The sequence below is a fragment of the Quercus lobata genome, chromosome 7, assembly GCF_001633185.2.
Source record: "Quercus lobata isolate SW786 chromosome 7, ValleyOak3.0 Primary Assembly, whole genome shotgun sequence".
Classification (NCBI taxonomy): domain Eukaryota; kingdom Viridiplantae; phylum Streptophyta; class Magnoliopsida; order Fagales; family Fagaceae; genus Quercus; species Quercus lobata.
Genome location: NC_044910.1, coordinates 40,114,265 through 40,128,205, shown reverse-complemented (window position 1 = coordinate 40,128,205; position 13,941 = coordinate 40,114,265). Strand labels below are relative to the sequence as shown.

General features: G+C 35.5%; 1 protein-coding gene across 1 annotated transcript; it reads right to left on the bottom strand.

Annotated features, from left to right (window-relative positions):
* Positions 1–12,657: 12,657 nt before the first annotated feature.
* Positions 12,658–13,302, bottom strand: LOC115952040 (dehydration-responsive element-binding protein 1F-like). Its single transcript, XM_031069134.1, has 2 exons — positions 12,885–13,302; positions 12,658–12,821 (listed from the first exon to the last, which is right to left on the bottom strand). The coding sequence occupies exons 1-2, from the start codon at positions 13,300–13,302 to the stop codon at positions 12,658–12,660; spliced, it is 582 nt and encodes a 193-aa protein (XP_030924994.1).
* Between the last annotated feature and the right edge of the window lie 639 nt (positions 13,303–13,941).

The window sequence follows — 13,941 nt, the reverse complement described above, 5'->3', positions numbered from 1 at the left end:
GTATTACCCGATCCGACCAATGGTTTCAGATTTAAAAATAAAAAAATAATAATAAAAACTTCAGTTATTTCTTGGAGAAAACATGAAGAGAGAAGAGTGATTGGACTAAAGCACTAAGTTGTTTAGTGATACACACTAATGGCCTGTTTGGAAGTGAAAAAAAGGAGGGAGAGTAGAGTAAAGGGAGGGAGAGTAATTCAATTACCTTATTTGGAAGTTTTTTAAGGAAGGAAAGGGAGGGATTTGGAGGGATTTCAACTACCTCTAACCCCTCATTTTTAATTCCCCCAAATTAGAGAGATTTGGAGAGAGAGAAGAGTAAATAAATTATTGACGAAATGAATTCTCCAATTTACCCTTTCTAAATTAACAAAATTACAAACCGATTATATAAATAATCTTTGTTTGTTTCCTGAGAAAATTTAAGGTGAATGAAAAAAAAATTGAATCTCACTATTTAGACGCCGCCTAATCGTGGGTCGTCTGATCCACAAACAAAAACTGATCCACAAACAAATCACAAAGAAAACCAAAGAATGTTTAAGGCACAGCGTTTGATGGATTTGCAAGACAATCCGAATTTCGAAGACCCAAAGTCATGGCTTTCAGGTGACAACGACAACAACAAAATAAACATCAACATCAACTCGTCCATGACTCACCTCCTAACAACTCACTCCTCACTGGCCCCAACTCCAAGTGGCAAAAATGTCGATCGCGTCCTCTTCAAAGACCTCGTCAAGATCATCCCTCTTGTCCAGTCCCTCATTGTACTCTCTCTCTCTCTCTCTCTCTCTCTCTCTCCCCCCTGTTTGTTTTCCGAGAATATTGGGATAGAAAGTCAACAGAACATTTTCAGTCATTTATTTTTTTGCAGTTTCCTTAATTGGGTTTTGTAAAGTAGGGGTTTTCCTTTGATGGGTATTTGAAAGATGGAGAATTTGAACCCAAAAAAATGGAAATACGTTCATTTTTTAAGCAAAGGTTAATTATTGGTGTGTGTATTTGTTCATTTTTTATTTATGTATTAGTGGTATGTATATGTTTTTTCTTTTTTTAGTTTTTGGGTATATACTTTTTTTTTTTTTTTTTTATCTATGCTTCTCCAAAAAAAAAAAAAAAAATCACTAACATATTCTAAGATTTGGATGAATGATAATCAGGTTCAAGACTTTACAAAACTGATAAATTAATCATAGACTAATGTTGCAAGTCCATTTTCAAATAGGGGTAAATTTGTCTATTTAAATCATTTCCTCTCCTCTCCATCCTAATTTTTAAAACATTCAAACAAGAGGAAGGGCTAATTACTCCATTCCCCCTTACTAATTTTAAAAACATCCAAACAAGGTAGAGGATAACTATTCCCCTCTACTCTCCTCCCCACTACTCTCCTCCCCTCTACTCCCCTCTACTCTCCTCCCTCTCTAAACTTTCAAACAGGCCATAAGTTTCAAATCAAAAGCACTAAGTTGCTAAGAGTGATTGGACTAAAGCACTAAACTTCCACAGTTACACGCAAAAGAAAATTAACCAAATCTCATTAGAAGATTTAGAACAGCTAAATTTCAAATCAAAATCAGAGTTCCACTTCCCTATGCCCATGGCTTACTCCTTACTCCTTAGACTTAGCCAATTACCCTCAGCCTTAAGGCCTCAACCCTCATCTCTCTCTCTCTCATAAATCAGTCTTCTCTTTGTTCTCTCTGCTCTCTAGTCTCTTTAGTCTCAAGGGTTGATTTCAAAATCTTTCTTTTTTATTTTGAAACAAACAAGTCCTTTACATAAAAATATTTATTCACTCCAACAAACCAAACCCTAGTTGCTGGTTGCTGCTACTGCCGCCTCACACCACACCTAACACCGCCACCTCACTTTCATTCCACCATGGGTCTTCTCAGCCTCTCAGTTTCGACTTCCTAGTCTCAGATCAAGTAAATTTTCTTCCTTTTTCATCCCTCTTTTTCCTAGTCTCAGTTTCGGCTTCCTTTTCATCTTGTTCAAATGATTTAAAACTTAAAGATTATGGACCAAACTGACCAAGAGATTGGATTCAAAGATGAAACCCTAATTTTTTTTATTTGATTTGTTGGGTCAAAAACTTGATTTATCACTTTTAAAAGATGAACCCCTAATTTGAGTATGCTCATTTGCGTTATCATTTTCAAAGACTTGAGTTATCACTTTTCTGAGAGTGCTTTGTGTTTATTTTTGTGTTTACTCTTTACAGACAGGCATTATAGTTAGTTTAATTAATTATTTTAGTGTGCTCTGAGTGTGCTTTGTATCTACCTAGTTGTATTCCTTGTTTTTTTTTTTTTTTTCTATGATCAATATACTTGTATCTTCACTGTAAAAATTAAAAAATAAAAATAAAAAAAGATGAACCCCCAATTTAAAAAGATGAAATCCAAACACATTTTTATTTTGCTTATCTGATTGTATTTTAATGCTCATTTGTTTGAGTCATTTTGCTTTCCTAACTTTAAAAATTGAAATCCTAATTTTATACAAGAGTTGAAAGTTGTTCAAGTAGGCTACTCTTTTTGCTTTCTTTTCAAGGTCGAATCCCTAACAACTAAGAGTTCTCTGAAGTATCATTTCTCTTCTGATGTTTCTCTTTTAACTTCTTGTTATTGTTTGTTTGTTACTTTTGTCGTTGTTTTTGCTGTCTCTTTGACCTGTTGTTGTTGTTGTTGTGTCACTTGTGTGTGTTCTTGTTACTGGGTTAGTAGTATCATTGTTATGATAGTTTGCTAATGCTTAAATTTGATGTCTTTAGGTTATGGAACCCTTTAGTGATGCACCCCCTTCCCAAACAACACCCACTACCCAAGCTGAACCCGCTACCCAAGCTGAACCTACTGCCACTCCAACTAATACTGAGGCACTTCCACCTAAACCTAATGGTAAAGCCAAGGTAAGTGAGATAGCTGCTGATTGTGGTAATAATAAGAAAAAGTCTACTACTTGGGATCATTTTGAAAAAAGGCAAAAAACTCATTTTAGTCCCTACATTTTCACCCGATTCCCACTTTGGTCCCTAACTTTTTTTCCACTGATTTTAATCCCTATCTTGGAAAACGAATCTCGTTTTAGTCTCTGACATTACATCAAAGACGGAAATTGCACAGCTGGCAAACCAAAAAAATTAAAAATATTAAAATAATGCCAACTATGTCCACGTGGCTTTCCACGTCAGCCTCTAAATTAAAAAAATTAATTTATTAATTTTAACTAAATAAAAAAATTAAAAACAGAAATAAAAACCAAACCCAGCAAGAACAACAAATTTAAAACCCAGCAAATTTAAAACCAAGAACAAGATCAACAAAACACAAACCCAAAAAATTAAATTCAAACCCATATTTCAAACCCCCACACCACAAAACACTCCGGAATCCACCATACCCACGGCTACATCACACCCACACTAACATCAGAAGATTGGAAGCGTGTTCGTTTACCCGTCATTGCAATTCAAGGGCTTCCAATCGATTTTGAGCCAAAATATCGGAATATCGCCGCACTAGTTCTTGGTCTACCTCGACTCCGATACAAGCGGAGTGGGAGGAGACGACGCGAGTCGCCACCAGCGAAGATTGATTCTTCCTCGTGGTCTTGAAGCGATATGGCGCAAGAGGCAGCGAAGAATGCAGAGCCAGAGAGAGCTTCACAAAGATGAAGACGAAGAACAACAACAACAACGCTACGATTCTTCTTCTTCGATGAGTTTCATACAGAGAATGAGCAAGAAACCCAAACCCACCGATGTACAAAATGATTTCCATGACCAAAGACCCAAAACCCAAGACCCACGATCTCCACCATGAAAGCACCTCCATGCAAACCCACATCCCAGGCAAACACGAGCAAGAAGAAAGCAACGTCGGCTAAGAGAGGAGATGGTTTTGTTGTCAAGTGAGGTTGATTTCGTTTGGGTTTGAGAGCTTTGAATCTGAGGTTGGAGGTGGTTTGGTTTCAACTCTAAGGTTTGGATTTGAGATTTGTGTTTGGTTTCTCAGAAAGTATAAGAAAATTTGGGTTTTGAGTTTTGAGTTTGGGGGCAGAAAATCTGGATTTGATTTTTGTGTTTGATGTTTTGGTGGTGTGGGGGTTTGAAATATGGGTTTGAATTTAATTTTTTGGGTTTTAAATTTGCTGGGTTTGTGTTTTGTTGATCTTGTTCTTTCTGAGTTTTAAATTTGCTGGATTTAAATTTGTGGTTCTTGCAGGGTTTGGTTTTTATTTCTGTTTTTAATTTTTTTTTATTTAGTTAGAATTAATAAATTATTTTTTTTAATTTAGAGGCTAACGTGGAAAGCCACGTGGACACAGTGGGCATTATTTTAATATTTTTAATTTTTTCCATTTGCCAGCTGTGCAATTTCCGTCTTTGATGTAACGTCAAGGACTAAAACGAGACACGTTTTCCAGGATAGGGACTAAAATCGGTGGAAAAAAAAGTTAGGGACCAAAGTGGGAATCGCGTGAAAATGTAGGGACTAAAATGGGTTTTTCACCTTGAAAAAATAAAGATTAGTGAGGTTCAATTTAAGGCTGTTTGCCATTATTGCCCAAAAAAAACTTATCATGTTAATAGTAAGGGTCATGGTACCAATTTATTGAATCATGTGACAAACTCTATTAAGAACCCTAATAAAGATACACTTAAAGGGCAACAAACCTTAGTATTTGAACCCAAAATGAATAGGGAGGAAAGGTTTCAACTTGTACCAACAACCTTTACTGTTGAGGCTTCTATGAAGGCTGTGATGCCCCAATTTGATTGATTGTGTGATGTGTGTAGGTGTGTAGGTGTGTGATGAGTCCCACATCGGGTATTTACTGGGTTGAACTAGGCTTTATTAACAACTACAAGGAGTCTCAATTGTGACTAGTCCTTTTGAGGTATAGCGCAAATGTGACTAGTGTTTTTCCTTGGGTCGTTACATATGGTATCAGAACCGGCCCAATAACCCCGTGTGGGCTCAGAGACACTACCCCACAAAATGGGCCCTAACGAGGACGTTAGGGATTTAAGTGGGGGAGATTGTGATGCCCCAATTTAATTGATTGTGTGATGTGTGTAGGTGTGTGATGAGTCCCACATCGGGTATTTACTGAGTTGAACTGAGTTTTATTAACAATTACAAGGAGCCTCAATTGTGACTAGTCCTTTTGAGGTATAGCACAGATGTGGCTAACGCTTTTCCTTGGGTCGTTACAAAGGCACTCGCTGAAATGATTAGAATAGATAAGTTGCCTTTTAGGTTTGTTGAAGGGTGTGGGTTTTAAAGATATTCAACAACCTTACAACCTAAGATGCAAATTAGGGATATCCCATCTCATAAAACTGTGGCTAGGGATGCAGTTGATATTTATGGTGTTGAGAGAGAGAAACTAAGGGAAGCCTTGAAAGGTCGTGGGGTGTGCCTTACTACGAACACATGGACTAGTATTCAAAATCTGAATTATATGTCCCTCACATGTTATTTTATTGATAATGATTGGAACTTGCATAAGAGAATTCTGAATTTTTGTCAAGTTGAAGACCATAAGAGGAGACTATAGGTAAAAAGATTAAGATGTGTTTGCGTGAGTGGGGTGTTGATGGCATATTCACCTTGACAGTGGATAATGCTTCCTCTAATGGTGCTACCATTAAATTTTTACAAACAGTAACTAAAGATTGGAAGGGGACTGTTTTAGAACATGAGTTCTTGCACATGAGGTGTTATGCACATATCCTAAATCTGATTGTGGGGGATAGTTTGAAAGAAATTGATGCAGTGCGTGAAGCGGTGAGGTATGTGAAGTCCTCACTAAATAGAAATCAAACTTTTAAGAGTTTTATGGGGAGATTAGGTATTGAATCCAAGTGTTTACTAAGTCTAGATATACCTACTAAATGGAACTCTACCTACCTCATGTTAAATACTACTGAAAAATTTGAGAAAGTGTTCCTAAGAATGAACTTTGAGGATGATAGCTATTCTTCATACTTTATGAACAAAGAAAATAGTGGTTGTTTGGGATCTCCTTGTGGGGTTAATTTTCGAATTGTAGGAAATTTATGGGTTTCTTGAAACTTTTTTACAATGTAACAAATAAGTTCTCCAGTTCTTTGTATGTTACTTTAAATACCTTCTTTGATGAGATGTTTGTGATTCAAGAGAATATTGCTTATTTAATTAAATATCATAATCATCTCTTGAAAAACATGGCAACTAAAATGGAAGCTAAATTTGAAAAGTATTGGGGAAAAGGGGATAAAATCAATCAGCTTTTATATGTGGCTGTGGTTCTTGATCCAAGAAAGAAAATAAGGTTTTTGAAGTTTTCTTTTTTTGAAATTTATGGAGATGAAGTAGCTGATGAGATGGTTGATTTGGTGAGGAAGACCATGGATAGGTTGTATGATTATTACTCTTGTGTTGATTCACCAAATGTGGTAGTACCAAGTGAGAGTGAGAGGACACACATAGAAGGTGATACAATTGGTCATATGTGATGGTTAATTCTCGATATGAGCATTTCTTAGAGGCTAAGAAGTCTATAAAGTGTAGCAATGAGATTGAAAAATATTTGGCTGAAAATTGTGAGAGTAGAAGGGATGTGAAATTTGAGATTTTTGGGATGGTGGAAAACCAATTCAGATAGATACCAAGTGCTGTCCAAAATGACCAAGGATGTGCTGGGTGTACCTGTTTCTACGATTGCTTCTGAATCAGCATTTAGTACCGGAGGGCGCATACTTGATCCATTTCAAAGTTCACTCTCTCCTCTCATGGTTCAAAATCTTGTTTGTGCTCAAAACTGGCTGCAAGCCCATGTCCTAATTTCTTTTCGCAAGTCAAAGGATGAGATGGAGGCCTTGGAGGATGAATTTCATGACTTAGGTAATATGTTTAACTTTCAAACTTCTTGTCTATTAAGTGTTATTAAATGTGTCAAATACTTGAGCAAAATTTAATCTATTGCCTCAATTTTTTCTTTTCTAATTTTGAATCAAGCAACAACAGCAGCAAGTTCTAGTTCCTGCTCAAGCAAAGGTGGTACGCGTACCACAGTTAGTATTGATTAATGATCGCTGACCGGGTATGTTTCTGCCCTTGTAATTTTTTGGACAAATGTATAGCTTTTCTAACTACACATGAACTCTTGCTTATAAAAGGAAAACTAAGCTACTATGTAGGCTTTCCTTTCTATAAGTAATGGACTTGTACTATAGATAATATAAGTAATGGACTTGTTAACTATAGATAATAGAGTAGTTCTTTACTGCTTTAGGAAAGCTATTTTTTGGAAATATTTATAGTATTTCATAATTGTAACTAATTATATATACTGCTGGGAATATTGCCTACTGCCTTGGTGGTTTATTGCCTTACAAACTTGTGCAGTAACCAGGGCTGGCCCTTCCACTAGGCCAATTAGGTAATTGCCTAAGGCCCCCAAGTGGAAGGGAGGCCCCAAAATTTTAGAAAAGAAGGGGTAGTAGAAAAAAAAAAAAAAAATTGGTTTCAAATGAATAAAAAAATCTGGCACATCTTTTTGACCAAAAAACAAAATTTCTGTTATAACTGGTTAAACATTAGTAGCACAAAAAAAAAATTGGTCCAAATAAAATCAATTGTCCCAAAAATAATATTATTATGCTCTAGATAAACCAAAATTCAACAAAATAAACTACAAATCCAGTCTAAAAAATTAACCACAAAACAATCAATAATCAAAACAAATAAAAAACCTTAGATCCTTAAAATTTTTACCTTTCTTTTTCTCATTCTTGCTCAATTTTTTTCTCTCAACTCTTGCTCTCCACTCCCACTATCAAGGCCGGCCCTAGACCAAGCTTCCTCCAATCTCATCTTTTTTTTTTTTTTCCGCTGATACGTTTGGGTTTTGATTCTGCAGAACTAAAGAATGGCTAAATGGGTTTTGAATTTTGAGGTACTTGGATTTCTGCTTTTCTACCTTTCTCTAGACTCTTCTTTAGATTTGTTAAAGACTTAAGTTTTCTCTGGGCTGTGGGCTGGACATTTCACCACGTTTGGGCCTTCAAGCTTTTTTTTTTTTTTGTTAAGCCTGGTTTTTTCTGTGTTATAGGTGCAATAGGATTTGTTTTAGTTTTTTTGTAGGTGCCATCTTGGCAGGCATCTTCTTGGCTAGGTTGGGGCGCTGGGCTTGTACAGCGTTGTGTTTAATTTTTTTTTTTTTAATCTTGTGTTTATATATATATATATATATATATAATTATTGGTACTATAATGAATAAATCTTTATTTATGCAGATTGAGATTCCTAAAAACTTATTATTATTCAGTAAAATTACAATAATACTTTTTATATAAATCAGGTTCTATTTTTCATTTGCTCTACACTTGAAAATTATTTTTTATTTTAATCTTTATAAATATACTGTTTGATTAGAAATGACTACTAGAAAATATGCATCTGGATATGAAAAACTTAAAAAAATAATAATAATAATAATTGAGTCTCAAAAATGATCAATGGATAAATTTGTTATTAGTAATAAACAAAATATAACACAAAATTTAGATGAAAATATCACAAATGAGTAAGAAACTCACCAAAAAGAGTTAGAAGATAATGAAATGATACAATTGCAAGATAACAATTGTAAGGACACGATTTGGTGACGAACCTAAACAATATTGGGTTTGTACGTAAAAGGCCCAGACAATATGATTTTAGAGCGTGGGTGTAAAGAACTAGGTTAACTGTGATATCTCCTCCAAAAACTTACTCTCCAGTACGTTCAAGGTTTAAAATTGGTATAATGGATGTTTTTCTTTAGTGAATAGTGCAACTCCCTCCTTCTTCTCTTACTTTCTTCTTTCTAGTTTATATCTGTTCTTCTTTTTTCTTTTTCTGTCCCGATCCCCCTCCTCGGGTTATTCTTTTAGTTTATATACTTCCATTTGCGCTCTATCCTTACCGCACACGTGTAGGTTGTGTCCGGAGAATTTCTTTCTGTCCCATCTGGTCCCTCCTAGAACTTCCTATGGGCAGCTGTAAGGCTGCTTCCTTACTGTTCAGGTATCACCTCCACATTAATGCGGCCAGAGAGTTGGTTGAGAGGTCATTAATGCGGAGGCAGCTGTAGTTACAGATATTTGTTTGCCTTATCTCTTTCATCTTTAGTCGGCTACTCTATCCATTGTGGTGACCTAATTCTGAGATCTGATCGCAGTGAGACTACATCCTGATCGTCCTCGGACGCGATCATCCTCGGACGCTTACTGCCGAGGAGCATGGTGTCCTCGGACGGATTTACGGCCTCGGATGGGCCACGGGCCCAACAATCCCGAACCAATTCTGAACCCTATCGGCCCATCAATCGAACGGTCCCCACAACAATGATGTTCAATTTTGCAATACAACAAATCTTGATAATGAACTTTAAAAGAATTTAGAAGAAAATGAAAATAATGATGAAAATGTCACAAAAGAACAAGTTCACCATAATGGTGTTCAACTAGAAGAAAATGAAAATAATAATGACATGTTGAATTATATTCCTTCAAATATTTATGATCCAGGTAATTGGAAAAATATTGACACAAAATTAAGAGATTTATTAGTAGAAAGAAAAATAGATTTTAAATGAAATATATTATAATATAAAAATATTAAATAAATATTAATTTAATTAATACATAAGTATAAAAAAAAAGGCCCCATTTTAGTTCTCGCCTTAGGCCCTAAAATGTATAGGGCCAGCCCTGGCAGTAACTGCGTTCTCTGCTGCCTTTATGGCTTACTATATATATATATATGGAATTATGAAGATGTTCTAGTATTTGTAGCAATGCTTGCTGCTGTGTGGTTCTGGAAATTTACTTGATGTGTGGAATGGTTGGTAGGTTTAATATGTGTTCAGATTAACTTTTATATGCCTGAGTTTTCTTGAGACAATTTTGAGGTACTACCCAGTGCCCAAGCCCTTAGGCTTAGGCAATTTGGAAAATATTTGTTGTAATGTGTGGATGATTAACAGGTGGTAAAAAAATGGTATTTTGTGCATTTTTATTTGTTTGATTAATGCTCAGGTTTTACATGCTATTGATGTTTAACATGTGGTAAAAAAATGGTATTTTGTACATTTTTATTTGTTTGCTATTGTGCCCAGGTTTTACTTTGTATTTTTGTGTTCCCAAATGTCAATATGTGGGTTCTGGAAATTGGCAAGTATAAATTTGGACTAAAATTGTTTCAAGTAGAGCTTGAAGGCCCATTTTAAAGGGTACTGGCCTACTAGGAAATATTAATTTGGATAGATTCAAGCAAAGCTTGAAGGCCCATTTTATATATATATATATATATATATATATATATATATATATATTTATATATATAAAAGAAGTAAAAAAGAGGGCCAATCTGATATAACAAGATTCAAAAACTTTTAAATCCTTGTAATTTAGAAAGCCCAACAATTTTGGCCAAAAAGGCCCAAAAGAATTTAATCCATGAGAATCTACAAATTTAGCCCAATATATGGTCCAAACCCGCCAAATCGTTGAATCCAACCCACCCTAACCGATGACCTAACTCAGTGAGTCTGACCCGTATTTCGGTTGAGTGCAGGTCAATTTTCTAGCAACCCAACCTAATCGGGTCAAGTGCGAGTTAGGCCCAAACCCAAGCCGACCCAACCCGTAGACAGCTCTAGCTATGCTTGTGCTAGATCACTGTTGGGGACACGTGCATTGCTCTCAAGCCCCCTGATGTCCCTTTTCTTGTCCAAGGTTTGCTCCCCATGTAGTGGCAGGGTCACCTTTCACACCAATATATTGACCTTGGTGTGCCCTTTCTCTCCTCCAGCCACTACGTAGTACAGCAGTTGTATTAGGTTTCAAATTGGGGAATCATAATATGACATCTGCCCTGTACCCAGCAACATTCCTCGGACTATAAGAGGAACATGTTGCTGAACTATTAGGGTAAGAACTAGGAAAGAACAATAGAGAAAATGGTAGAAAGTTTGTAAGGAAGTGAGATAGAGAAAATGTCCTTCCTTTAGTGAAAACATCACCATTGTATAAGGGAAACCTCCATTTTTACATAATACAAAAGCTTGACAAAGCAAGGGATATTGATCCTTGCTCACCCATGGTTTTTTTCTCCCTTTCAAATGGTTTTTCCACATACATCCCATTGCCATCTTATCTTTCCTTGCATTACTTTCTTTTTCTCTCGACATCATGATGTCAAAGCTACCATCTTTATTGTTTTCAAGCTTTTTCACTGAAATGTACTATTAGATAGCTCACACACTTTCCACATGAGTTTTACAAATCTAACTTGCACGTACATATAATATATATATATATATATATATATATATATTCAATATTATATTTGGTAACTTTGTAAGAAATTAAAGAAATTCAGTCTGAAAGGTTTTGTAATATTATTCTGATAAGAAAAATGAGAACAATTATTTTCCTATAAAATGTGTACAAGTTATTATTATGAATAGTATAAAATACTATGCATGAAAAGATGTTCTCCTATTTGAATATTTATAAAATGAAATGATTTGATTTACATGCATTCTTACTAAATTCTTGTGTAACTTACCCTTACTGAGCTGTGTAGCTCACTGCTTCCATTCTTTCAGTCAACAGGTTTTATTCTAGGGCAAAGGGAGCCTTAGTCAAGTTTTGGAATGAGCTGGTTTTAGTTTAAAAAGTATAGATCCTAATTTAATAATTTGATGTTTAGCTCTGTAGTATTGTGTATTTTAGGATATTTTAATTGGAGTTGTATATTTTAGTGTAATTAGAAATGTATTATGTGAAAGTGTGGAAATTGAATAATTGTTGGATTATGTTATTTCTTGAGTGCAATGTAGATGCTCTAAATATTAAGCGAAAATTTTTTATCAAGAAAGTAAAGAAATAAGAATGAAAAGAAAGAAGAAAGCTTATGTTTAAAAGTTCAGTTGGTTCTTGTTAATATCATATTCAAGCTTGATATTAACATGTCGGCCATGGTCACAAATTCGTGTATCGAGTTTGGGTCGTGACAGATCTCACCAACAAGATGCAACCTAGATAATATTTCTTCAAAAATTATAGGTACATTAGATGGAGGCCAAGATCTTCTCTCTAAAAGCTTAGAGTTTTTGCCTCTCCAACCCCTGCAAAAGTCATGCTTAATAGGTACAGGCACTTTAATTAGAGTTACAAAAACCTACAAAAACCCACTTGTACAACTAACTTTATGAAAAATGCATTAAGTCAAAAACTTTGCTTTTATTCAACAGATTTTTGGTCGTTGTCTTGGACTCACAAATAAACATCAAAAGACTCAACTATTTTATCTGGGATTGGCTACGTCCAATATATTGGACCTACACTTTTAAATGTTTCTGTTAAATGCCATTTCTCTCATGTTGTGTAGGTTCTAATAAAGTCAGTTCTTTGTCTTCTTAAACATAAAACAACACATGATGTTAATCATCTCATTTTCATTCAGTATAAGCTCTATAATAGTGTAGTGGAAAGCCAGCTGGGTGTGACTGGTGAGATGTGCTAGAATTATATTTATGAACAAAACAAACCCAAACACATTAATCGTAATTTAAAGGGAAAATATAAGATAATAATGTGACTAATGTCAGTCTCTCCATAGAGTGAGGTCCATAGTATTATTTTCCAAATCATCCCAATTAAACCCCTTTTGCATGGATAGGGGTGTAATAATCAACCCCTCTGCCATACTATCAAGTAACCTCGGCATGTTAAACAACTCCTCCTCGTCCAAGAACAAATTTCTAGAACCTGCAGCCATGGACAAGGACAAAGGCAACGATGAGGGCGAGAATGAAGAAGAAGAAGAAGAACATGATGATTTTACACAAGGAAATGCCTGTGCAGCCTTCGTTGCAGTACACCCTATGTCTCTTATGGAAGATGAAGATTTAACGCGTGGTAAAACACATGCCGCTTCAGGAAAATTCAAAGAAGCAGACTCGCCCTTGAGAGCTAAGGCAGCTACATCATAAACCTTAGCAGCCATGTCTGGACAAGGCCAAGTCCCGAGCCATACACGAGATTTCTTTTTAGGTTGCCTAAGCTCGCAAACCCATTTCCCATTCCTTTCCCGAACGCCTTTGTAGACCGGGTGCCGCGTCTCCTGGAACTTCTTCCTCCCTGCCTTTCTCTTTTGCATGCCACTTTGTGGTTGAGTTTGCAAGTGTGAAGTACATTGGTGGTACATGATGTCTGAGTTTGTAGGTGATGATCCCTCTCTAAGAGCCATGAATATGAATTATGTACGTGACTTATCCGTACACGTAACTCAAACTCACAAACTCAAACGTAAAAATAACCCTAAGAAATTGGTTTAGTAGTTTCAAACCTCGTACTTACGATGTATATATGAGGTCCTAATTCAACTCTCGTAACGAAAATTTGAGGACTATTTGAAACAATTTTTCCAAATTACTAAGATGTGTATGACATAGAGATTGTACTAACCTAAGAATTAGTCAAGTATTTTAAAAATTCTGAACACAAACATTAGCCGAGACAGAATTTATACTAACATTAATTAGGCGGAGAATGGAGATGAGAGAAGCAGCTTTCGAGGGTTTTTAAGGCACGAGGAAGATAAGAGGAGCAGTGGTTTTAAACGTGGTCTAAAATACAAAATCTTTAAATATTTCCCATGTGAGAACGGAAAGCTTTACATGATACAATAACATACTTTTTTTTTCTACAAAGAAGCTAATCTTTTATCTGACCACACATTACAATTTGTCAATTGGTCAATTTAGCGATAAGAATGGAAAATTTTGGTCTCAATCCTGAGGCCATACAATCATTTAATAAAAAATTCTTACATGGCATGTGGTTAATAAGTTTAGTATGAACTTGAAGGAGAACCAATTTGAGTTTC